This window comes from Fistularia commersonii, chromosome 4 (assembly GCF_037954325.1).
Source record: "Fistularia commersonii isolate RoL2024-O1a breed Wild chromosome 4, RoL_Fcom_v1.0, whole genome shotgun sequence".
Lineage (NCBI taxonomy): Eukaryota > Metazoa > Chordata > Actinopteri > Syngnathiformes > Fistulariidae > Fistularia > Fistularia commersonii.
Window position 1 is genome coordinate 2,434,990 of NC_141287.1, and position 24,658 is coordinate 2,459,647.

Genomic DNA, 24,658 nt, shown 5'->3' on the forward strand with positions numbered 1-24,658 from the left:
TCTCAACACACTGAAATGTCAACTGTCGACCACTGCAGCTGTGTCTGACAACACATAAATAGGTGTTTTGACATTTAACGTGATTTTCTTGTGCAAATACAACCCTGTGTGCAGGGGAAGCAGAAACGGCTAACTCGGCTCTACTGTATAACAGTAAAAATATATACACTTTAATCTTCGCCACAAAAAGAATTCCAAAGAATACTTCATCAAAGGAAATTATTTTCTTTTAAAATATTCTAACAGTCTTTTTATATGTGGATGTTACCTTTAGTAACAGCTGGTATTTGGTGATTCTTTGGATGGGTTTGATGAGAAAGTCGCTAATGGTCAATCGGGACTGGATGTCCTGCTGGACCCCCTGGAGAAACGTTTCGCAAATCTTTTTCAGTTATATCTAACATTCATTTTTGGTTAATGAAGGATGCATTGTGTCATCTACAGTCACTATATTTTTTAACATTTATTCTTGCACTACTGTATGTATTTGATTGTATGAATGGTATGAATGCCATATTCTAAATAGCCATTCTGATCTAATGAGAATGTTACCATTTATCATAGACAAAGTAAGTTCGGGACAGTTAATGTGACAATGATGTGTGATGGCCATTTAAAGAGTAGACTATGGATTTTAGAAGGTCCAAAACATCTGCTGTCTCTGGAAAAAGACCTGGAAAAAGGAACTCAAATGCAGTTTAAGTGAAGGGCCAGAGCTGTCTCTACTTCCTCAGACAGCCGTGGTCCTTCGACATCGGCCGGACAAAGCTCATAAACTAATCCAGAAAGCCAGCAATGAAACAAGGTTTTAAACTGGAATGTCTGATGAAGGTCTCTGAGAGGTGACGGTTGCCCAAAATGAGGGCAATTCTCAAAAACTGGTTCAGCAGTAGATTGATTCCTCCAAGGTGCACTGCAGTATGCCTGCCACAGGATGTCATTCTTGCTCGTGGGAACTGTTTGACCGTCAGATTATAAATAACACCACACTATCTCAATACAGTCTCTACTATCTGGCTGTATTTTGCTCTTTTTAACTTCATTATTTTCTACCTGTTGATATTCCTTGACACCAGTTATATTTTATTTTTATCTTTATTATTTATCTATTCATTTATATATTTATATATATTACATTTATATATATATATATTTACATTTATATATATTTTTATATTATTTTATTTGATTTCATTTCTTTCTGCATGGAGCATCTGGAATCACTCCATCACCTGTGGGGTCAATGAAGTATTTCTCATTCTGAGATTCAGAGGTCAGGAATTAGCCCTTGCTAAATCCCCTTTGTATGATACTATGAACAATTAAATTACGAAACTTTCGGAGTTGTCTCAATGACTCAATATACATCGCTCACTGTTGCTATAAAACTGTGATTAAATCAATAGAAACTTAAATCCAGCATTATCAAAAGAAAAATGTGAAACTTCACTTACGTCAAAATACATGTCATATTCTGCTACGATGAACTCTGACTTCGGCTTATTCTGACAATAAACCACATACATATGCAGCCTTCTCTCCTGAAAAAGAAAAAAAGTGAGAAAATGGATTTTACCGAGACGGCAATGGGCATTGAGATTTACAACATGCTGTTCGCTGAGCAGTAGCTCGCCTACATGTTTAATGAAGAGCTCTGGAAGGTGTTCATGGTCCTCCAAGCATTTTTCCAGCTCCCCCACAAAGAAACTGACAAGACAGAGGAGAAAAACTTGTAAATATGATACAAATCCTTCCATGGGGTTATGTTGCATTGGTGGGATGAACTTACTCCCTGTGCCAGTCGTAGATTTGGTGGATGTTTCCAAAGACGATTTTCTCTTTTCCTTTCATATCATCCGGGACGCCTTTTTCCTCGATCCTTTTCATGAATCCCTGCCAGGTCAAACAAAGAGATGAGTGTGTTTACCTTGCTTCTTTTATTACTTACCCAAGTAATTAGCTTTATTTCTATCTAGAGCCATTTTCTGCTTTCTCCATTAAAGAAAGCCATGCTAGGCTGGTAAATTTCTGTTTGATGTGAATTGTTTTAAAAAAATAATACAAAATCTCTTTAGCTTCATTCCTACAGGGAATTGTAGGTATCACCTGCTTTTAACTTTACGACTATAACATTTTTAGATATTTTAAGCAACAATGGTAAGCAAAATGTTAATCATCTTCTTGAAAACCACTTGCATACCATTCTAACCTGGCATGTTGGTGAAGACATGAGGATTTATTATGATATATTAGTTCTTGCTAATGCAAAGCTTCTCAAATAGTGGGGTGCGATGGCGAGGGGGGTTGCGTATGACCCTGAGACACATGCTTAATTATGCTGTAATCGAATAAAGTATAATAAATTGAAAAAAATGGGAAAATTGCCTCAGCATCCCCGCGACCCTTAGTGCAGGAATAAGCGACAGACGATGAATGGATGGATGGATGGATAGAATTAAGTGCAATTGCACATCCACAGTAGCTGGCAGTGGCACTCTCACTGTGAGTGTGTGTTCTACGGTTTAGATCTTTTTTTGCACTGAGCAGGCGCACACACAGCACAGAGCAGGAGATATGAAGTGCAGCGGAAAAAATATTTAACAGGGATGATAAGAAAGGTGGTGAGAGATAATTAGACAAACGAAAGTCACCCGAAAGCTAAGATGAGGAAATATGTTAAAGCTTATGTAGCGCCTGCTCTGTGACTATGATGGGAGATAAGGAAAGGTCGGTGTGTTTACTGTTCACTTAGAGTTGTAGTTTCATGCTTCAAACCCTGGTTTCGAAAAGCTGTATACTACAAAACGCGCTCATTGTAACCTGACTTCCTCATTTTGATAAAAGAAATAAAAATAAAAAAATCAGCACAATTTTTTTCATTCTCATTTGTTTTGTAGGTGTTTAGATATATGAAGTGTTTAATGTATTGTGCTCCTGAGTTAATGTTGCTGATCAATTTTGAATTTATTATTATTATTTAATTATGTATTTTAATTTTATTTTTCAGTATCAAATGGTTTAGACGGTCAAAAATGTTTGGAGTTTAAATAAAGATTTAAATTTTTTACATTTCAGGCAAATTGATGCACTTTAAATCTTTTCTGTTACAGAGTAAAAACAATGTTAAAAAAGTTATTCTTTGTTGCCACTTGATCTATATTTCTTTCTTTTTACTTTTCTTTAATATTAATAAGGACACAAGGTTATGCACCGGTGTACATATAACAATTTTACAGACAAATTATACTATGTATAGTTACGAGAAATTGTTTCTCCTTCTTGGGTGGGGAGGGCGTAACAGTTTTAGGGTTTTATGGTTAACAGAAGATTTTAGATTTAAATCCATTTTTATATAAATTGGAGCAGCTCAGAAGCTCACCTCAACCACGATGCCAAGGTCTTTTACGTAGTCCTTCTCAGTCTGAATAAGCTCATTCAGGACGAACCTAAGGGCAAACAAAACATCAGCTTTAGGAAGTCGTGAGCATTTCTAGATGTAGCAGTGGATGTTTTGAGTGTCTCACATTCGTCCTCTCATTGCTTTGGCTCTCTGCTCCAGCTCAGGGTTTCGAGGCTGGACTGGAGTGGTCTGTTCTGGTGGAGAGAGGGAGGAGAAGCCTGGGTACGCTCCCGGCTCGAGTGTCTGTCGGAGAACCAGAGAAGGGACTTTAGATTGGATTCACGAGCAAACGCCTATTTCACTGTAGTTTCACCAAAATGCTCGTCACTGGAGCTTAAGGATTTTACATTCAGTACATTACCTGATTCATTACCTGATTTCCATGCTGTCATAATTGTTGTTCAAATTTGATAGCAAATACACTGACAAACACTGAAAATCAGTGTAACACTGATATAAAATATCTCATTGGAAAAAATTAAAATTGCTGAAACACAAAGAGAGGAAAGATAAAACTCTACTTAGAGGAAATGTTCTTATCATAGGCTGAACCAAATGTATTTACAAATGCTAGTATTTCATTTGTTCGGTTTCCTTTTTATATTTTTTCAACTATTTTCAAGTTAATTTTTGCTGCCAGGCAATGTCTTTTTCCTGTATGACTTAGTCTAGTCTATAATGCTGAATTATATCTATTTACAGAATTGCTCACCACAGTATTGTTATATAAAAAAAAGAAATCTGTAACGAAACTTTGCATGTGTCAAACATAAAGGGATTTGGATGCTTTTCGATACCTTTCCTAAGATTGATCAGTTTTTAAAATAAAGTTTCCTCTTATTCCAACTACCATCGATGATGGTTTTCATGAAGTTAGGATACAGCACAGCTGCATCTGACACCTTAGATACTCTGGTTACGACAGCAGAGGGCAGCAGGAGCTTGATGGTGTCAGAATGGCTATGGTTATTATGTGTTACACAGTGTTATTACTACACATTAAAATATAACTTTGGGATTAAGCCATACCTCGTTAATTACAATATTTCACTGTGTTTGATTTGTCTGGGACACATCAACCCACTGTCCCTGTTCGCATTCTTTCTTACCTGTTCTGCTGATTTTCTACTTTAAATTGACTTGGAAACTGTGTGTTGCTGATAAGGACAACTAGCTCGATGCTAAACTGCTAGATTTAACACACTTGACAAAATTTTGACGACAGATTTGTTCCGAATTCAACAGGAATTTGTAAAACTGTTTTTATCTGGATTCACAATGAATGTCATCAGAGTTTAGTTTCATTATAGGGTGTAATACGCTAATTACAACACTTGTTGAATGGCCACTTTAACATGAATACACAAGATGTTTGAAAGTTGAGCATAGCTGCTAAAATGATCAGGTAGGAAAAGTGCACAGCCACACACACGAATAATGTGCAATATGCAAAGAGTTTTGACCGGCAACACAAACAAACCTTATTGCTTTTTACTAGTATATTTTAACTTCATTCAAAAAAGCTCTCAAGTTGTGTTAAGCAATTGTTACACGACTGGAATGTCAGCAAACTAAAACTGAACTGGATCATGCAGATCAATTTGGGGAAAAGCTCAGACATGCACACAAGGTAACTCACCATCTTGGTTTTAACCAGTTTTTCAATGGCGATAACCAGCTCAGCGGTGCTGGGCACCTCAGAGGAGGACTGCAGAGTTGTTAGTAAGGATGAAGACTGAGAGAGAGAAGACGGGGAGCAACAGTATGTTTGAAATGCCAACAGTGTGGGGGGATGATGAGGATGAGGAGAGAGAGCAATAGGAAAGGAGAAAAGTTGTAAGTGAATGGGGGAAAAAATGCTATATGTTAGCTGAGAACCGCTAGAGATCAGAATTCAGCAAACGGGAACAAAGTGCAGAAATTGAACAGATGTACCCTACTGTAATAATGCACTGTAATGTAAAAATTGTTGCTTGACCTTAAGGTTGTGCTAGCACTTAAAAGCACAAAACCATCTGTACATGAATGGACATGATAGACAGAAACATATATCGCCATTCTTACAATGAACCACAGGAGGCGGGTATTAAAGGGTAGAGAAACATTTTACAGCTTGACTTAAAATCGAAAGGAGGATATTAAACTCTCTTTTACCCACTTTTACTCCAAAGAGCAGCGAAACCCCAGTGCTTCTTCCAAACACAGTCACCTTATCGTCCTGAGTGGAGGGATCCTTGATGATCTCCATGGGGGGAGGTAGAGGTGTGTGGGCCTCTTCGTCCTGCTCCTCCTCACCACCGCTCTGCATCCCAGACGAAGCCTTGGATAGGAGGTTTCCATCCTTTCTAATGACCGTCTGGAAATGAGATTGAATGAGATTGGAAATGAGATTCGCAGCTCACAGTTAACCAGTATAAAGTACGAGTGATGTGTTGTTCGCCAACGTAACGGCTCTATGAGCCGGCTCTTTAAAGTGAACGACGGGAGCTGGCTCCTGATTGGTGGGGAGCCGGCTCCCCACCAATCAGGAGCCGGCTTGAGACGCTTTTTTTTCTCTTGAAGGCGCACGTGATTGGTCAACATGCGTGGTGTCGTCACTGTATCCGTACCTGGTGTTTCTAAATGCCAATCTTCAGTAGAGACTGCTGATCTTTTTATTTTTGTTTTACACATTTCAATTTATATTTTTTGCGTGTTTTCAGGAGTTCTGTGTTGTTTCAGTCTGAATTGGATAAAAGTTGATGGATCAATAGTTAAAAGTTCTTGTATTTTATAGTTTATAGCACTGAAGCTACAATTGTTTTGTATTTTGTAATTCGTTTTTTGTAGATCTGTAAATATTTAAATTTATATTGCATGTGTTTTTCAGGGATCCTGTGTTTCACTTCAAATTTGTTTCGTATAAAAAAGCTAAAAGTTCATTCTTGTATTTCATAGTTTATTTATAGCACTGAAGAGTTCATATTTTTAATTTATTTTCAATTATTTTATTTTGTTGTTTTGCATTTTTTCAGGGATTCTGTGTTGTTGTTTGACTTTAAATTTGTTGAGTGTATAAAAAGCTACAATTGTTTTGTATTTTATAATTCGTTTTTTGTAGATCTGTAAATATTTAAATTTATATTGCATGTGTTTTTCAGGGATCCTGTGTTTCACTTCAAATTTGTTTGGTATAAAAAAGCTAAAAGTTCATTCTTGTATTTCATAGTTTATTTATAGCACTGAAGAGTTCATATTTTTAATTTATTTTCAATTATTTTATTTTGTTGTTTTGCATTTTTTCAGGGATTCTGTGTTGTTGTTTGACTTTAAATTTGTTGAGTGTATAAAAAGCTACAATTGTTTTGTATTTTATAATTCGTTTTTTGTAGATCTGTAAATATTTAAATTTATATTGCATGTGTTTTTCAGGGATCCTGTGTTTCACTTCAAATTTGTTTGGTATAAAAAAGCTAAAAGTTCATTCGTGTATTTCATAGTTTATTTGTTGTTGCACTGAAAAGTAAATATTTTTAATTTACATTTTGTTGAGTCGTGTCTTTTTTAGGGATTCTGTGTTGCTTGACTTTAAAGTTGCTTAGTATAAAAAAGTTAAAAGTTTAAATTTGTCAAAAGTTCACTATTGAGCAAAAAAATAAAGGCTATTATAATATAGTAGTGTAATACATTTTTTTTTAATTAATCATCAATTCATTTTGTGCATAATGTTACATTATTATTGGTAAGCCGAATTACTGGGAGCCGAAAGAGCCGGTTCTCTAAAAAGAGCTGGAATTCCCATCACTATAACGTACAGCACAGGCTGTTTTTTATCATTAATTTTACATAGAACACAATTCACTAATTCTTACGTCTCAGGTAATACATAGAGTACAGAACTCAACTGGTAAAGTTGAGTATAACAGATAACATATCAGTATACATTATATCAGTATATCAGCATACATATACTGTATACAGTATACAGTATATCAGTATACATTACTGATATTAGTATATCAGTATACATTACAGTATAACATATCACCTCAAAGTTCTAAATATGATTTTATTAATTTGAGTAAACCAAAATGTTAAGCCTGATGGTTTCTAGTGGGGGTAGATCGAAAGAGACATTTCCTGAGGTGCAAACAAACATCACTTAAGTAACACAGCCCTCCAACAATGTGAAGAACTGATGGCTGATCCCAGTATTAAAAGATTCATAGATTTGATTATTCTCAAATTTTGTTAACATCTGTGTCCCACATTGTTTCTCATCTGCAACCAATCAATTCCTTTGGGCCAAATTCATCATCAAACAGCAAACAGCATCACTTACCTCATCGCTGATGTCATCCTGCAAGGAAAGATCAGCTTGGCCCAAATCAATACTCTTTCTGCTCTCCTCTCTTCCTGTACCTGCCAATCAATCAATCAACATAATCATCGTCAAGAAACCAATTATGAAAAAGATCTGCATTCCAGTTTTTCTAGTCTCACAACAACTTTTCAGGACCAATATCGCACAGTGCGGAAAATTGTGTCATGTCAAACTTATCATGTTTTCTTTTCTTAATTCCATGACAACTTCAAATTTCGGGTTCTTTATAAGAAGTTTAAGATATGTGTCATTGAGGCTTTTTCTTCCGTTGGGAAAGTCAAACCTTTATTTGCTTCTTACCAGTCTTCTTATGTTTGTTATTCGGGAGTTTCTTCACAGAGCTGCCGTGACTGAGTCGGCGGACTGGACTTGTCAGCCATTTTCTCAGAGTATTTCCAGAGCGTTTTGGTCCGGGGGAGCTGGACTGAAGCGAGCTGAGGGATGGTTGCGGCTGAAGGTTTGCCACTGACTCCGTCTTTCCATCAGAACTGACGACAGGATAGTTTTCTAGAGAAATAAGACGTATTTTACATTTTTTGTATACATCCTTCAGCAAGGGTAGTGCATCTTTATCTATTTAATAGATAATGCTACAGGACTTGGCAGTGAAATACTTCTGATGTTTCTCTTTCTTAATATACAAGTAAATAAATTGATTTACCTCATCTGGCACTGAATATATTGATTTTAACAGACATTGGGTCAAATATTAAGAATTGTTGAGAGTAATATGTAATGGAAACATGCTCGGACTTGTATCCTAATGAAACCAGGCCAGATACCAAGAGGTAGCTTCCCATTTGAAACATTCTAATACTTTGTTCTGGAGCTAAGGAGCGCTTGTGTCTGTGCGTGTTTGTGTGTGTGTGTGTGTGTGTGTGTGTGTGTGTGGGAAACTCCAGTCATGTGTCAGGAGTGTGGTGGATCAGCTGCACTCATATACAGCTGGGAGGAATGGGCTGTGCTGGCAGATATCTGTTTCAGACAGGAAATGAAAGGTCAAAGGTCCAAGGGATCTCCTAGGGCATTTTTCAGTACTTTGAGAAGAAACCTTGTTCTGTTTACCTGTCTTTCTCTCAAAATGTACAGCAACCCTTCCTTCCTAAAACAAGGCCCTGCTGGTTTTCATCCCAGCTTGCAGACAAACAAGTGCTGATAAAGAGTTAACTATAAGCAAGAATAACATTTTGTTTTGTAACACTCTTAGTTAACTCCCCCATGGACAACATTCTGTGATTGGATATTCAAGAGGGAAAACTAAAAAGAAAACCAAATTTTTGATGTTATAATAAAAATGTTTCATTTTGACTTTAAGTGATGACCTTTTCAGGCCTTTGGACGTTCAAGAATTCAAGGAGTGAAAATAACATTAAATTTCACAACGCTGCATAGCAATGAAAAGCCCCTCATTGGACCCTCGAAATTTATTCTCAAGTCTTAAGACTCGAACATTTCTTAGTGGGATAACGCGAAAGTCTCCTGTTTATGGTGTGTCAGCAGAACCTCGAAAGTAGAAGAATAATAGGGAAGAATAATAATTAGTGGCGTTGAAGTTAAATAATCAAGTAGTAATAACAAAAAACATTCATGCTTTGGCATTAATTTGATTTAAATTTACATAAAACTCATAGTTAAAAATAAAAGCATGGAATAATGATGCATATCCATGTCCATAAAGTCAGACTTTGCTCCCACACTGGGTGCAAAAAGCAGAAAGAAGTCACCATATGTGAGGAAAACTCTAGTCTAAAGTCTTATAAAATACCAGATGTTCAACACTCACAACTGTATTTAATTAAATGACAACTGGGTTCAGGAGAATGTTAGAAACATTACAATTCCGACTTTCAATATTTGATTTATTTTATTGTATTATGAAATTTAAAGTGACGTTGCGGGTTGATTATTATCAATGCACAAAATAGCATGTTCTACAGGTGATGCAGCACAAGAAACTCCAAGTGGAAGTCCATGTTTTCCCCACAAATAAGCTTCTTCTGAAACCACATCATGTTCTCCTCATATGGCTGGTCCATCAAGAGCTGTGCTTACCTGGCCAGAAATGTCTGTGAATTTTACTTTTAGCAATATTTTAACCACAGTCGTGCCAAGATGGCATTGAGAAACAGTTGGAATTTTCTATCATGGCTATGTCAGTCAAACTGTTGTTATAATATGTTTTTAATTCAAAAGCTTTCGCTTCCTAGAGATATATTCCAGACAGAATTATAACGCAAGTCTACTTTAAATCAACTGTTTGTCCAAATCCCAGCTAAAGAACACTTATGTGTCTATGTTCATACTCTCCATTCATCTTGATACATCACAAATACATAAAAACTCCAAAAGTTAAGGTTGTATACTAGTTCTACCTCGGGTCTAGATAAACAAAAAGAACCCCAAAACAAAACAGAGAGATGGGGCATGTAAAAAATATTCATAGGATATAAAACTAGACTTTTAAATCTACACAAGCCTAAGACAGAAATATCATTAACTTCATTTAACATGAAAAGTATCCTTTCAGAACAAGTGCTAAATTATTATACAAAGGCCAGACATGTGGAAAAAACAACCACTAGAAATATGAGAATACTGCCATCTCAGCATGTCGTATGGTTTCCAAAAACCGATGAGATCAGTTTTACAAGCATGTCTGTTGTATTTCATGCTGTTCGATTTAATTGCAATTTTTATTCTATTTATATATTTGTATCACATTCTTCATCTTTTTGTCATCCTTATTATCCCTTAATATTCTGTTAATTATTTTGCTTGTGTATTTCTTTTGCATCTGTCATATTCGAATGTTGCAGTATTAATATCATTAGTTTATATCTGCTGTTATTTCACATGTCTGAGTTTATGTTTCTACATCTACACAGAAAAATCCGCTGACTGGGTTACAAAGTAAATCAGGTATTACCTGTTACATCAGTCATTGGCAGGGTTCACCAACAATAATACCTCCGACACCTGCGTGTGGGCGGGCAAATGCACGCATACATGCACAACCTGTCTTAATAATACCTCAGTGTTTTGCTGGCTACTCCCTGGACTGCTGTTGAGCAGCTCCAGTCATGTAAGTGACAGAACAGTACATGTGTTTGTTTCTTTTGTGCTCGAAAAACAAAGTGAACATTAATTTCCTCCTGTCAAATCATGTTCTGATTTGTTCAAGCGGTGTGGCAATTTTGAGTATTACTATCTAGACGGAGGCTCTAAATTGAATGAAAATATATCAAAACTAAAGAAATTACATTTTACTTCTCATTTGTTTTATCCCCAGCAGTGCAACGGATGCGAAAGCTTGGCATGTTTTCTTACACTTTTCCCTCTATCTTTGAAAAAAAACATGATCCATGAAAGTTTTAGGACAAATATTGACCTTATTGACTGATAACATTGCTTTTAATTGGGATTAGAAAACAAGATTTTTTAAAAACATTTTTTTTTTTGTTCACCATGAATACATAAGGACATATAAATGCAACGAGACCCATGAATCATGACTGAGTAACAAAAATATGAACATCACAAGAAAACAACTTAGTGATTCTACTGTTGCAGTATCAGAAAGTGTGTATCTCTTGATGATTACTGAATGTAATGTATCTTTAAGTAGTAATGGTAAAGTAGGGCTGATAGTATGAATAAAAGTGAATAGTGAGTGTATTCTGGGGTTCATTGGTGTCATGCTGACAGCCAATAGTCAGGTGCAACAAAACAATAAAGGTTTTGTTCTGCAGCCAACAGAGAGACAGACTGTGTACTGTTAAAATCCCCATCACTCACTGTCCTTATATCTCACACACACACACTCACGCGCACGCATGCACATACACCAGGCCGATCTCACAAGTCCCATCACAACCTAATTTCTTATTTTAACCAAATATAAACAGGAACCTAAATATACAAGACACTTATCTGACACTGAATCTGTTGATATTGTCACAAGCTGCTTAAAAAGACAGACAACATTATACTTCTAACTTCCACCCTGCAACCCTGAGACACCCACACCCACACACAACCACACCAACACACACACATTTTTTTCCTATGAATGGTTCTATTGAAAATAGAGAATTGACACTCTGATCTACAGATACGGGTGCGCGTATGCACACGCACGCACGCACATGCACACACAAGCAGATGATATCTAAGACTTAAGTATGTGATATTCTTCTTTTTTTTTTTTTTTTGCTTGGTCAAACTTGTGACAAAACATTGCAGCAGCTGATGTTTTTCTGAACCGCTCTGAGTCAGACTAACACCTAAACCCAACTGTTATGCAAACAGGACTCTTTGCTTGAACAGATCAAGGTTAAGAACAAAATATATTCTTTAAATGTTTATGAATCTGAGAGGTATGCAAGGCATGTCATCTAGCCATATTACTGTCACTTCCTGTCACTAATAAAAGTGATTGGAGCAAAGTGAGACATGAATAATTCAAATACTCTACATGCATTGTTTTTCAATTCTGTGCCAGCACTTACATTCTGTTCTTGCATTTTTAAAGGGAGATCTGCAACTTAACAGTGGGCTCAAACAATATACTTTTGAAAAAGCATACCTCAAATTCTGGAATTAAGCGCAACTTCGATTCTAAGTGAAAGACTTGCCAAATGTATCCAGGCAATACACTCACCTGCTGCACTTTAATTTCAAATCTATAAATATTTGTCACAAAACCTAGACATGTAACACAAAATAGTAAGAAAAAGGAAAAAATCCTTAGATTTGTGTATGTATATTAAATGAGTACAATGAAATTCTCAACAAAAAGTGAAACTGAAATTAGTGGTTCATCTTTTGTGTCCAGTTGTCTATCAACTGATCAGAACTATTTTCATATGGTTTAAAAAATACAATAATCTGTGACATTAATATTGTTTTCATGACCCCAGTCATCCATTTTATCTATTTGTTAATTATCATGTACATATCATGTACACTGACATTCTCACATCTTACAGCCCATACATTAAGTACTTCTTTAAGCCTGAATGAACTGCTAAAAAATCTCTTAAACAAGTGCAACCTGTTTTGCTTTATGGTGATCTGAAGTTGTGATATCTCCAGATGATTGCTCACAAATCAGGAAAAAAAATAATGAAAAAATTATACACTTATAATCTTATAATTTTCACAACACAGGATTCGAAGTGAGGTGTAAGACTGTCTGTCTCATATAATCCCAAAACTGTAGACCGGATAAAATCCAGAATTTATTTATTTATCTATTTTATTTTATTTTATTTTATTTTATTTTATTTTTATTTATTTATGTATTTGACAGGAAATGTAAACACCCAGTAATCAATGATAATCACTGAACTATCAAAAATAATCGACTACTTCCTGATCTTCTGTGGCCAGTGATCAACTAATTACACTTAAACCTGACAGGTAACCTGCAGTCTAAAGTATCAAAAATAATGAACAATATTCACCAGATCACATTAGCTGATGCTGTGACTTTTTTTAAGGACAGTGTCCTAGAAGGCTAATATTACTTATGTATTTTAATCTACCAGACAAGGATCATATATATCAAGATCTCCTTTCAGCCGTAATCAAAAAAGATAACGTTTGTATGGTATCTGACCTTGAAGGGCCATTAAGGGTCAAACTTACCTCTATATCACGCAATTTATTATACAGTTTACTTATGTTTCACATAAAACTCTCCTTATCAACGAGTACAACGAGTGTTTGGACCAGTTTCGACACTGTTTACGTGATGATCTGCGCAGTGTTAGGTGACTTTTTTTAACCAAGTAACAAGTTGGGATACATTCGAGTTGATCCAACAGATTAACAAAGACAAAGATTAACAAACTTAGGAGATGATTACGACAACGCCTCCAGCAAAACGAAAATACTATGAGACGGTCCTGAGGTTCAGGTACACACCCACGAGCATATCTTCACATAACACAAACACAGCTTGTGCATATACTGATGTTTGTGCGGAAAGAAAATTGCGCAATTCATTGTTTTCTTTTATGCGTTTAATTTTGCCTGCTTATCTTGTTGACCTACCCTTTGAGTCACCCGAAACCATGAAGAAAGAAAGAAAATAAGTTTCTGCGAATAACGTAGCCAGCTGTAAGTATGGGAAGCCTAAGCTCATTGTACACATGCACACACACACACACAAAAACTAAATCAAACACACACATTAAGAGCTCATATGGACCCACCTGTGCCATTGTAGAAGCAGCAGCAGCAGTGGGAAACAATCCACCCACAGCAATTCCAGCCTCGCTTCATCCTTGGTCACTTACACACATCCTACACACACGCCTACACGCCTGACTGTCACTCAAAGTCAAAAGACACACACACACACACACACACACGCTCTGCCTCGCCAAACTCACCAGTCCGGCTAAAGTGTATGTAGACAATAAGAGCCTCAAGTTCACACTGCTGAGATTCAGGAAAGTGAACAAGAGTGAGAGAACTAGAGAGTGGGGAGGAGGAGGAGACCTTGCAGGCACACACACACACACACACACACACACACACACACACACACACACACACACACACACACACACACACACAGAGCGGATGGTATCCTGCCCGCTTGTCCACACCTCCGTTCTCTTGAACTGAAGTCAGTGGTTACTATTATAAGAGGCTTCCACGCCATTGTGTTTCACAGTTACTCAGGTTCCAACGCTGCAGCTTCGTGCGTGCACGTGTGGACGACATGTTTATCGAGTCCTTTCGAAAACCAGCTTGCATCACTCTGTGATGTAGTAATGCCCGGGTTCGCATTCAGTCACTGGTACCTGTTGCAAATGTACTAGTATAGCTCTTCTTAATATCCGAGGGAGTCTGATTTGGATTGGAAACCGTGACATTCTTAGAGAACATATGAATGTTTTAAAGCTTTTATTAATCTTATGCCGGGAACAATGTTTCCAGATACTAAGCTCCCTAATATTACAATTTCAAGATGTGCATTTGTTTAAGCGAGGAAGCACATTGGCTAATTCTTCTTTTATCTATGTCTGACTTTTATTACTTAATGTAATGTTTGAGATTGGGGTGTATCTGACTTTAAAGTTAGCTGCATCACTTCACTGTAGAAAAGATAATGAAAATCAATTAATTTTAGAGTTTCAAATTATATGCAGCCTTATAAATGAGAGCTAACTCAAAACTTCACAATTAAGATAAGAATAACTTTATTTATCCCGAAGGAAATTGTTGTGCCAGAGTTTCAAGCAAAAACATAACAATAATAGATAATAGTAGGAAGGAGGGAGAATAAGAAATACAATAAAATATAAATTGTCAAGGTTAAAGCTATCAAGTGTTTTAAGGTCTTAAGTACAAAGATTTGAAGATTCCCTGCGGCTGAGGGAAGAGGAATTAAAAAAAAAAAAAAAGAACTTATGTTATAAAATTTGTACATACATGGCAGCATGTTTTTGTCCTATTCTTATTCTTGATTTTGAATTATAATAATTATATTTGTAGTGATAATGTGCTTAGCTCATGCTCACACAGTAGCTAAACTTGATGGTTTACATTGAGGGAAATCTTGTTCCATTTTTTGCCTTGTAATAGCAAATTTGCAAACTGCAGTTCTTACTGGCGATCTATGTAAATGAAAATAGAAGCCGATATGATTTGCTGTTCTTATTCATTTTTTACAGACAGCAAAAGGACTGCAAAAGATCTCACAATATTTCTGTGTACGTTTCTCTGCAGTGCAGTAACAGTAAGAGTATGGCACACACACACACACACACACACACACTTAGCCTAGATAAGGTGAATTGAGGAGGACTGTTTCCCGCAGTGTCCCATTTTGCACAAATGCACATCAAATATTACAGCTTTGAGAAAATTAGCTATGACTTATGTTTCGAATCAAAACTAGTCTAAATTATAAATTCAAATGGATGGATTGCTTGATGTTAAAAATCTAAACATAAACCATATAGATAAGAAAGATAAAGACAGACTTAGATAAGTTACCAGATTTGCTGAATAGAAAAGCTTTATTGGTTTCATAGCATCTGTGAGAAGCTTGTTTCACCATCAACTTTAGGGCCTGATCATCTTCACACCCTTTTAATGAGGACAAGGAGACCTACTTTATCAACTAAGTCATAAGACTCACTGTGGGGGCACGTGAGCTTGTGTGCATGCACACACACACGCCCACGCGCATGCGCGCACACACACACACACAAACACACACACACCTTTTTTGAGCAGATACACATCAGTTGCCGGTAATTAGCAGTTATTAAAACTCAACTAATTTGATTCATCCAGTGACAATTAGTGGACGATTAAATACTATCAAGCCTCCAGTCACTTGGTGAAGAAATGTTCGTCACTCCCCCTAGAACTCTGTTTAATTAATTAAACAGCTTTAGGCCATGAGCAATGTGATGCTGTCACACATAAATGGGACAGGAACTGACTGAAACAAAGGCCAACAGTGAATTATCAGCTCTTGTTCAGCAAAATATCTCCTTTTTTATAATGAAATTTAAGTTCATATGTGACATGTTTGTCCACCATTCATTTAGTGTGCTTTTGTTGTCACAGATACGCCACACAATGTCTCCTCCACATTATCAATGTCCTTAAAAACTGCTATAAAAGAAAGTAATTCTGAACAACTTGGCATTTAAAGTCCTCATTTCAAGTTGTCACTTATATAAGAATATATTTGTGCAGTTGTTGATCACTTTGATGACCACCTCAATGAGTTTTAATGTCAGACAGGTAAAAAGGATTTACAGATATTTATTGTTGTTTTTAATAAAAAAAAAAAATAGCTTCATAGAGTTTTTCCATACACTTGGGATGTAGGGATCTATTGTTTTCACATGTCCCTTAAGCAGGAAACACAGTTTGTAGAATATCTAAAACATCTGATTACAAATACTGCACACAGCTTTGATATAATATGCTGGTCCTGTCTGTCACAGAGGATAAAGACACAGCAAACACATTACAATTGTGAACGCTCTCTCTTATTAAGTTAAATAAAGGTTCAGTCAACTGAAATTTTCTAAAAAGCTGTAAAGCTGTTATGGACAGTATAAATGGGAAGTAATGATAACACTAGTAAGACCATTGGAGTGAGACTTCTTTACATGTTCTCTGTTTGTGTTTGTTTTTTCCCCTCGTATTCCCTAATAATTTCAATTATTCATTTGGTCTGCTGAGGTGGATACATGACCATGTTTGCCTTTTTGAACACTTTGACAAATGCCCTTTTATTAAGATGTAGTTACTGAGAAGTATTTTAATCCATAGACATTACATTTGTGTTTATATATAAATACAGGTACAGGCCAAAAAATGTGAATATCATAAAAAAAGTTCACATTCTTTGGTACTTATTTCAGAAAGTGAACCCCCTATATCATATAGATACATTACACATTTCATATTTCTTGGAGTTCTGATGGCTTTCAGATGGTGAAATGCAAAATTCAGCGTCTCTGAAAATTATAATATTGTGAAAAAGTTGAAAATTGGAAAGTCACGGTTCCACATCCTAAAAGCTAAATAACTCAAAACACCTGCACACGTTTTCTGAGCCTTTGAATGGTTTCTCAGTCTGGATCCGTAGACTAGATGATCTCCATGATCATGGGGAAGACGGCTGACCAGATATCTAGAAGACAGTTGTTAACACTCCCACAAGGAGCGTAGAAAACAAAAGGCCACTGCTAAAAAAGCTGGCTGTTCACAGAGTGCTGTATCCAAGAGTGTTCATAGAAAGTTGAGTAAAAGGTGCAGCATTGAGAGGATTGTCAAGCAAAATCCATTGGCTTGACTAATTTGCATGCATTATTTGGGGAAGCTTCACAAAGGGTGGCAAAAGGCAGGAGTCAACGCATCAAGAGCCTCTACGCACAGATCCTGAAAGAACAGAAATCCTGGAAAAATATGTCATTCCTGGTATCAAGCCAGATCTGAACCAACAGGCTCGTACTCTCCATGCCAAGCCACCTTGATGCAGTGATTCAGGCAAAAGAAGGCCAACAAAGTATTTAGTGCCAAGAACGCTGGTCAGACATTTGTTCAAAATATAATTTTTCATATATCCTGCGTAATATTTCAATTGTCTGAGTCACTAAATTTGGTTCTCATTATCTGTGCGCCATAATCAATCATAATCAATCAAATTTGAAGAAATGAAGGCTTAAAATAATTCACTCCGTGTAATGAATCTATATCCATTTCTGAAATTAGTGACAACAGGGGAAATGTAAAAAATAATGTAAAAAAAAAAAAAAAATCAAGTATGATATCCAGAGTTTTCAAACCCTACCTGTATACAGTGTGCATGTGCGTATTTATTCAAGCCTTATCCAGTAAAATCTACTGCTCAAAAAAATAAAGGGAACACTTGAACAACACAATGTAATTCCAAGTCAATCCCACTTGTGTGAAATCATAGTGTCCACTCAGGACGCAACACAGATTCATTTTGACTTGTTTTAAGGACATTACATCAAAGTTGGATCAGCCTGGAGTTTGTTTTTACACTTTAATTTTGAGTGTGATTCCTCATCCAGACCTCCATGGGTTGATACAATTGATTTCCATTGATCGTTTTTGTGTGATTTTGTTGTCAGCACATTCAACTGTGTAAAGAGCAAAGTATTTCATAAGAATATTTCATTCATTCAGATCTAGGATGTGTTTTTTAAGTGTTCCCTTTATTTTTTGAGCAGTGTATTATTGTACACCTTGTATGTCTATCTGCGCCCTCCAAACCACCCAGTAAAATCCACCACTGAAACAAGGCCCCATGCAAACCACCTGTTCTTCAGCCACCATGATTTAACAGGTCTTTCTCCTTTGTTTCACATGATCAGAATTTTAGCGCACTAATTCCAAATTTAACGCAAGTATGTCCCAACCGGGGACGAACACAACAATCCCATTCAACTGAGTTTCTGCAAAAGAACTCTCTCATTAACACAACAAGCCATCATAAATTGGTCCAGCCCCAAACCCTGGTAGTTATAGTTATAGTTATAGTTATAGTTATAGTTATATGCAGAAAACTCCCCACAGCCCAGTCAAAGTGATAAAAGAGGTGAAACGTCTTCAAGTGAAGTAATTCAAGTCCAGTCGCCAGGAAAAGATTTTGACAAGGATTAACCATGACGCTGATGACTGAGACGCTCCATTGATGCATACTACTGTATAGAACTTCAAAATTTGAAAAGATTAATGTGGAAAAGTTGAACAATAATATGGTCCAATACATCAATATCACAGCATATACATGTTTTGAGATTTTCGTTGTTAGTTTGTCAAAGAAGAAAAAAGGGTCTGGTCAAAATCATGACAAGTTCATGACAATGTAAGTGATTGTATTGTTTGAAATGTTCTATCAGTACCATTGCGTTGTTTCTAGGTTGTTTCTTTAGTAAAAAAAAAAAAAAAAAATCTATTCAGAATGTATTATTTATTTTGACTGACAGTTATTTTAAGAGCAATAATTTTCATTCGTATAATGAAAGTACTTTTACGTGACTATTTTATTATATTTGTGCTGAAGCTGGACTGTCATTGCAGCACAATAGCGCAGGATTTTATTTTAACCCTAAAATTTACAGTGAAAAGTTTTTAATGAGAATGAGAATAATGCTATAATATGCTATATTCACATAATGTATATCAGAAATATGAAAAAAATAAAGACAAAACTGCACTAAATATTTGTCCAAGCAAAAGTCATTAGTTACTGCGGCTGTTTGTATGATAAAAGTAAAGTTTGACTGACTGTTTAATCAAAGTCATTTAAAACACAGGATTTGTCAGTTAACTCACTGTTAAAATGTGATAATAGGCAAACTGATACTCTGACTGTACATAACAAATATGTCATAATGTCATGATTATTTGTACCATAACTTGAATAACTGGTGAGGGTTATTCATTGTGACTGATCATGCTCTGTATTACGAGGCTCCTATAGATACCTTACATGACACACACATGACGACATCAAAAGAAAAGTAAAATATCAGAGCCTCTGCAGTTCTGGAAAATATTTTGAATACCTGTGAGAGTACATTCATTTGTACCCTGTGTTGCACAGCTGAGGATATCTGATTTGCATATTTATATTTGCATATAATTCTTAAACCAGGAAACAAGCCATGGCTATAAAAGCAGAATAACATGCTGTTCGGGCTGTGATTGCATATGTATTGAAAAACAAGGGCTACACTTTGGTGCTAAGCATCATAGAAAACTGTTTCTATGTTGTAGTGACTACAGCTGAACAACAGGGGTCAACACAGGACAAAATATTATATCTGCACATTGTGAAATCTCATCTCTCATGCAATCAAGAAGCTCCATCTGGTCAGATACACTGCTTTCTGTCAGTACACGGTAATAAGGTCTGCTTGATTCATGCCACTTTGAACAGGAGAAAAGCTAATAAGATTACCATTTATGACAAGGTTCTCTTACTTTATTAAGTATATAAAGGCAAAGCCTGCTTTTTCTATTCAATGCATGTGATTTATCTGTTTACGAATGCAGAAACAACAAACGCTTCTCAGTAAACCTCAGAGCAAGCAGTGAATGAAAAGTGACATTGAACATGGACGGATTTGTTTGTCCTACCTTTCCCTGAGCTGAAGAAACAGTCCATATCTACACTGGAGCGGGAATGGGACACACAGAGCGCCGAGCTGGGAACCAGGCCTTCCTGAGGTGGGCTGTGGTCGGTGGTCCGGACCAGACACCATCCAGGTCGCTCATTCGGCCTCTCCAACAACTCTACTGTCTGCCCTGTAGGTACAAACACGCAAAAATAAGTTGTAAATAATAATAAAGTGAAGGGTTGTGCTTATAAAACACTGTGCAGCTTTTTAGTTTATCATATGCTGGAGGTGGTAAGACTTGTACATCAAGTCTGTGACTGCAGGTGATACCCATAATTTTACTTTTCAGTCTTTTCAGAGGGGTAGCACCAGGAAGCTATCCACAATATAGTTATTTGAATTAGTGTGTGTGTTTGAGCAGAGGAGTTCCTCTTACCAGTGTTGACAGACATTTCTGTGCTGCATCCAGCTGTGAAGTCCTGAAGGACAACAGTCAGCTCACAACCACCAGAGAGCTGTAAACACAAGGAGGAAAATCAGCCACGTTTAATTTCTCAAAGAACCCGATGCAAAGTAATTAAATGGCAAGGGAAGGAAAACATGGCAGACATCAATGTTTACACATAAGACACTGAATATTTTCATAAAGAACACGCCCTTGGAGATTCACGTGACTTTGTTTTGTGTGTCAATGCTTAATGGCAAGTAAACTTTACTTTCTAGCGCATTAACCCAAAAGCTCTCCGGCTATATTTTAATGTTTGCATAAGTAAACCAAGACTTGATGAACTGGAAGTGCATGAGCACATGTTGACTTTTTTTCTATTTTCAGAGCAAACACTGAACATTTTAATACAAAAAGGAACCTTACTTTAATTTGGGAAAGGGCAAAACTATGTTGCTATCAGATATTGACCAAGAATAATTGACCTTGGTCAAGTGACATGCTTAAACCAGTAAGTGAGTTGCTTTTTTTCCCCCCGTCATCAATTCTATTTTGCTGATGCATTTAGGAAATATCTAAATATTCATAATATCACAAAGAAATGAGACACTGCAGGGACTGTGCTTTCAAATCATTTTAAAGCAAGTTCAAGAAACTAAACTAAATAAAAAAACTTCAACATTGATATAAACAACATTTAAATTAGTGCAACCTGAATACTGTATATAAAGTTTACCAAATTATTGTATACCTCAAATAATAAACAGCGGGAGTTGTTAGTTATAATTTAGAATTTTTTGGTTGAAATATATTTGCAAATGTATCTTAAAGAGGACCGAGAAGACAAGTCAAATATTTCCTTCCTCTCCTTTCGGCTTTTCCCTTCAGGGGGTCACCACAACAAATCCACCTTCTCCATCTAACCCTATTCTCTGTATCCTCCTCTCTCACACCAACTACCTTCATATCTTCTCTCACTACGTCCATAAATCTTCTCTTTGGTCTTCTCAAGACCTCCTGCCTGGCAGCTCCAATTCCAGAATCCGTCTACCAATATATTCACTATCCCTCCTCTGTCCATGACTGAAACATCTCAGTCTGGCTTCTCTGACCTTCTCTCCAAAACATCTAACATGTCCTGTCCCTCTGATAGCCTCATTCCTGATCGTCTCCATCCTGGTCACTCCCAAAGAGAACCTCAACATCCTCATCTCTGCAACCTCTAGTTCTGCCTGCTGTCTTTTGGTCATTGGAACAGTTTCTAGTCCATACATCATTGCTGGTCTCACCACTGTCTTGTACACTTTTCTTTTCATTCTGGCTGATAGTCTTCGATCACACTTGACACTTTTCTCCATCCATTCCAGCCTGCTTGAACCCGTCTCGTCACCTCTTTTCTACACAGTCACTGCTCTGGACTGTTGACCCAAGTACCTGAAATCCGCCAACTTCTTGATCTCCACTCCCTGTAGCCTCACCGTTCCACCCGGGTTCCTCTCATTCACACAAAAATACTCTGTCCTGCTGTCTTGCTTCATTCCTCCCCTTTCCAGCGCATACCTCCACCTCACTAGATTTTCCTCAACCTGTTCTCTGCTCTCACTATAGATCACAATGTCATCTGCAAACATCATAGTCCATGGAGATTCCTGTCTAACCTCATCTGTCACCATTGGAATCAGCCTGCATCCCTGATGGAGTCTCATCTCCACCTTGAACTTCTCTGTTACCCCTCCAGCACACCGCACACTGTCTCAGAGCGAGCATACATGTCCTGCACCATTCTTACATACTTCTCTGCCAATCCAGATTTCCTCATACAATACCAGGGTTCCTCTCTTGGCACCCCATCATATGCTTTTTTTTACAAAAACACAGTGCATCTCCCTCTGTACTTTTCTATTAGAATTCTCAAAGCAGCATGGTCGTGCTCGTGCCAGGAGGTCCTGGGTTCGATTCCCAGGCCTGACGGAGCCTTTCTGTGTGGAGTTTGCATGCTCTGCCCATGTCTGTGTAGGTTTCCTCCAGGTACTCCGGTTTCCCCTTCCATGTATAATAGGTCAGTATGAATGAGAGTGTGTTTGTGAGCGCAACTGTGCAAATAGCTCATGGCTACAATCCGGAGTGGTGTGTCTACATGCATGTCTCATGTGTGTTCACTAACATGCAGTGTCCCAAATAAAAAATACAGAAAACATACTGCATCTGTAGTACTCTTTCCACGTATGAAGCCATACTGCTGTTTACAAATGCTAACTTCTGCTCTCAGTCTCGTTTCCACTACTCTTTCCCATAACTTCAGTGAATGGCTCATCAACTTTATCCCTCTAAGAAAGGTATATGGTCAATAATTGACTTGATGGATGATAATGGCAGTCTTTTAGACTATGAACAATTCTATTAGAGTTCATAAAGTTACGTAACGCACTACCTCGACACTTTGTATTCCTGATCAAAAATATAGAAACGCACCAAACCGTACAATCACAGTTACCCCCACTATCACTCCAGGGAATCTCAATTCTGGATAGAAAATGCAGCAACTCCTTTATTAGGAAAATATTTTACAGAAAACTTATTCCCTGGACGTCAAAACAAAAATAAATAAATTTGATAAGGAATCGATTGCCATGCCGAAACACCTCCCAAGGGAAAAGAGACCCACTTCAAAATTATGAATGACATCTACCCATCTAAGGAATTATTGAGGGTACGCTTTAATATTGACGGTATTATTTGTACCTTTTGTGAAGACAACATTGAAACCACTGACCACATATTTTTCTCATGTGAAAAAGTACAGGGCTTTTGGGCTAAAACTCAAACATGGGTTAAAGACAATTTTCCATCGTCACCCGTTTCCTTCTAAAGAGATGAGATGACAATTGGTTTACTTTTAAGCAACAAAAGAGATGAACTATGTGTCAATGTTATTTTAGGCCTGGCAAAAACAGAACGCAAAAGTGTTCTCCCAATTTTACGTTCTTTATAAACGATGTTTTATTATATAAAAAAATCCTTAAAACTTATGGAAAAATTCAAATACCAAAAAATATACAGTTTGATGTCTGAGATTTCTTGTGAACCACCAAGTTAAATACATGTTTTGATCCCCTTGCAAGTTTTTTTTTTTAATTAATCTATTTATTTATCTATCTATTTATTTGATAATTTTTCTTTTACTTTCTTTTTTGTCTCACAAACCTTTAACACTGTTAACTTCTGATAACAAACAGAACGAACGTCCTCATGTCCTTTGCTCCCTCTTCCCCGGTTGTTACATTGACATTCGATTCTACCTTGCCATGTTTATTTGTACATATGTATATTTGTTTATACTGTTTATGTTGAAAAAAAAAAAAAAAAAGTATCCCTCTACAGTTGCCGCAATTCTGCACACACCCCTTACTCTTAAAAATGGGCGCCATCACACTTTGTCTCCATTCTTTGGGGAACTTGAGAAGACTTGTCAAACAATTTATAAAAAAAAAACCCCAGTCAGTGTGTAATTGTCCATTTCTGCTCTTATGACATGTAAAAGTTCACAACCAACACATTTTAAAAGTGTCAGCAAACTACTTCTCTCTTGCAAAGGCACACAAAAAAAAAAGGTGTTTCTTGTTCACCTGCATTTAAGCTGCGTCAGCATAAGCAAATCCGAATGGTGAAAGCTATGAAAATACATCAGACCTTCTTTCATATCACCCACTGAAAAAATAAAAATAAAAATAAAAACATCAGCGTTCCCAATTCCAACGCACAGTCAAAAAAATTAAACAAAACTGATTGATGGCACATATAGTCAGACATTC

General features: G+C 36.7%; 1 protein-coding gene across 2 annotated transcripts in view; it reads right to left on the minus strand.

Annotated features, from left to right (window-relative positions):
- kalrna (kalirin RhoGEF kinase a) overlaps positions 1 to 24,658 on the minus strand; it is a 164,129-nt gene that overhangs the window by 19,479 nt on the left and 119,992 nt on the right. The window contains exons 39-50 of one of the 2 annotated variants that reach the window (XM_086144701.1): positions 20,838 to 20,916; positions 20,421 to 20,588; positions 8,064 to 8,270; positions 7,722 to 7,801; positions 5,610 to 5,756; positions 5,040 to 5,135; positions 3,525 to 3,643; positions 3,380 to 3,446; positions 1,790 to 1,893; positions 1,638 to 1,707; positions 1,455 to 1,541; positions 269 to 361 (exon numbers count right to left, since the gene is read on the minus strand). In XM_086144701.1, coding sequence (XP_086000827.1) covers positions 269 to 361; positions 1,455 to 1,541; positions 1,638 to 1,707; positions 1,790 to 1,893; positions 3,380 to 3,446; positions 3,525 to 3,643; positions 5,040 to 5,135; positions 5,610 to 5,756; positions 7,722 to 7,801; positions 8,064 to 8,270; positions 20,421 to 20,588; positions 20,838 to 20,916 — 1,317 coding nt within the window. The remainder of the gene's footprint in view (positions 1 to 268; positions 362 to 1,454; positions 1,542 to 1,637; positions 1,708 to 1,789; positions 1,894 to 3,379; positions 3,447 to 3,524; positions 3,644 to 5,039; positions 5,136 to 5,609; positions 5,757 to 7,721; positions 7,802 to 8,063; positions 8,271 to 20,420; positions 20,589 to 20,837; positions 20,917 to 24,658) is intronic. The other variant, XM_086144702.1, reaches the window with a different exon arrangement.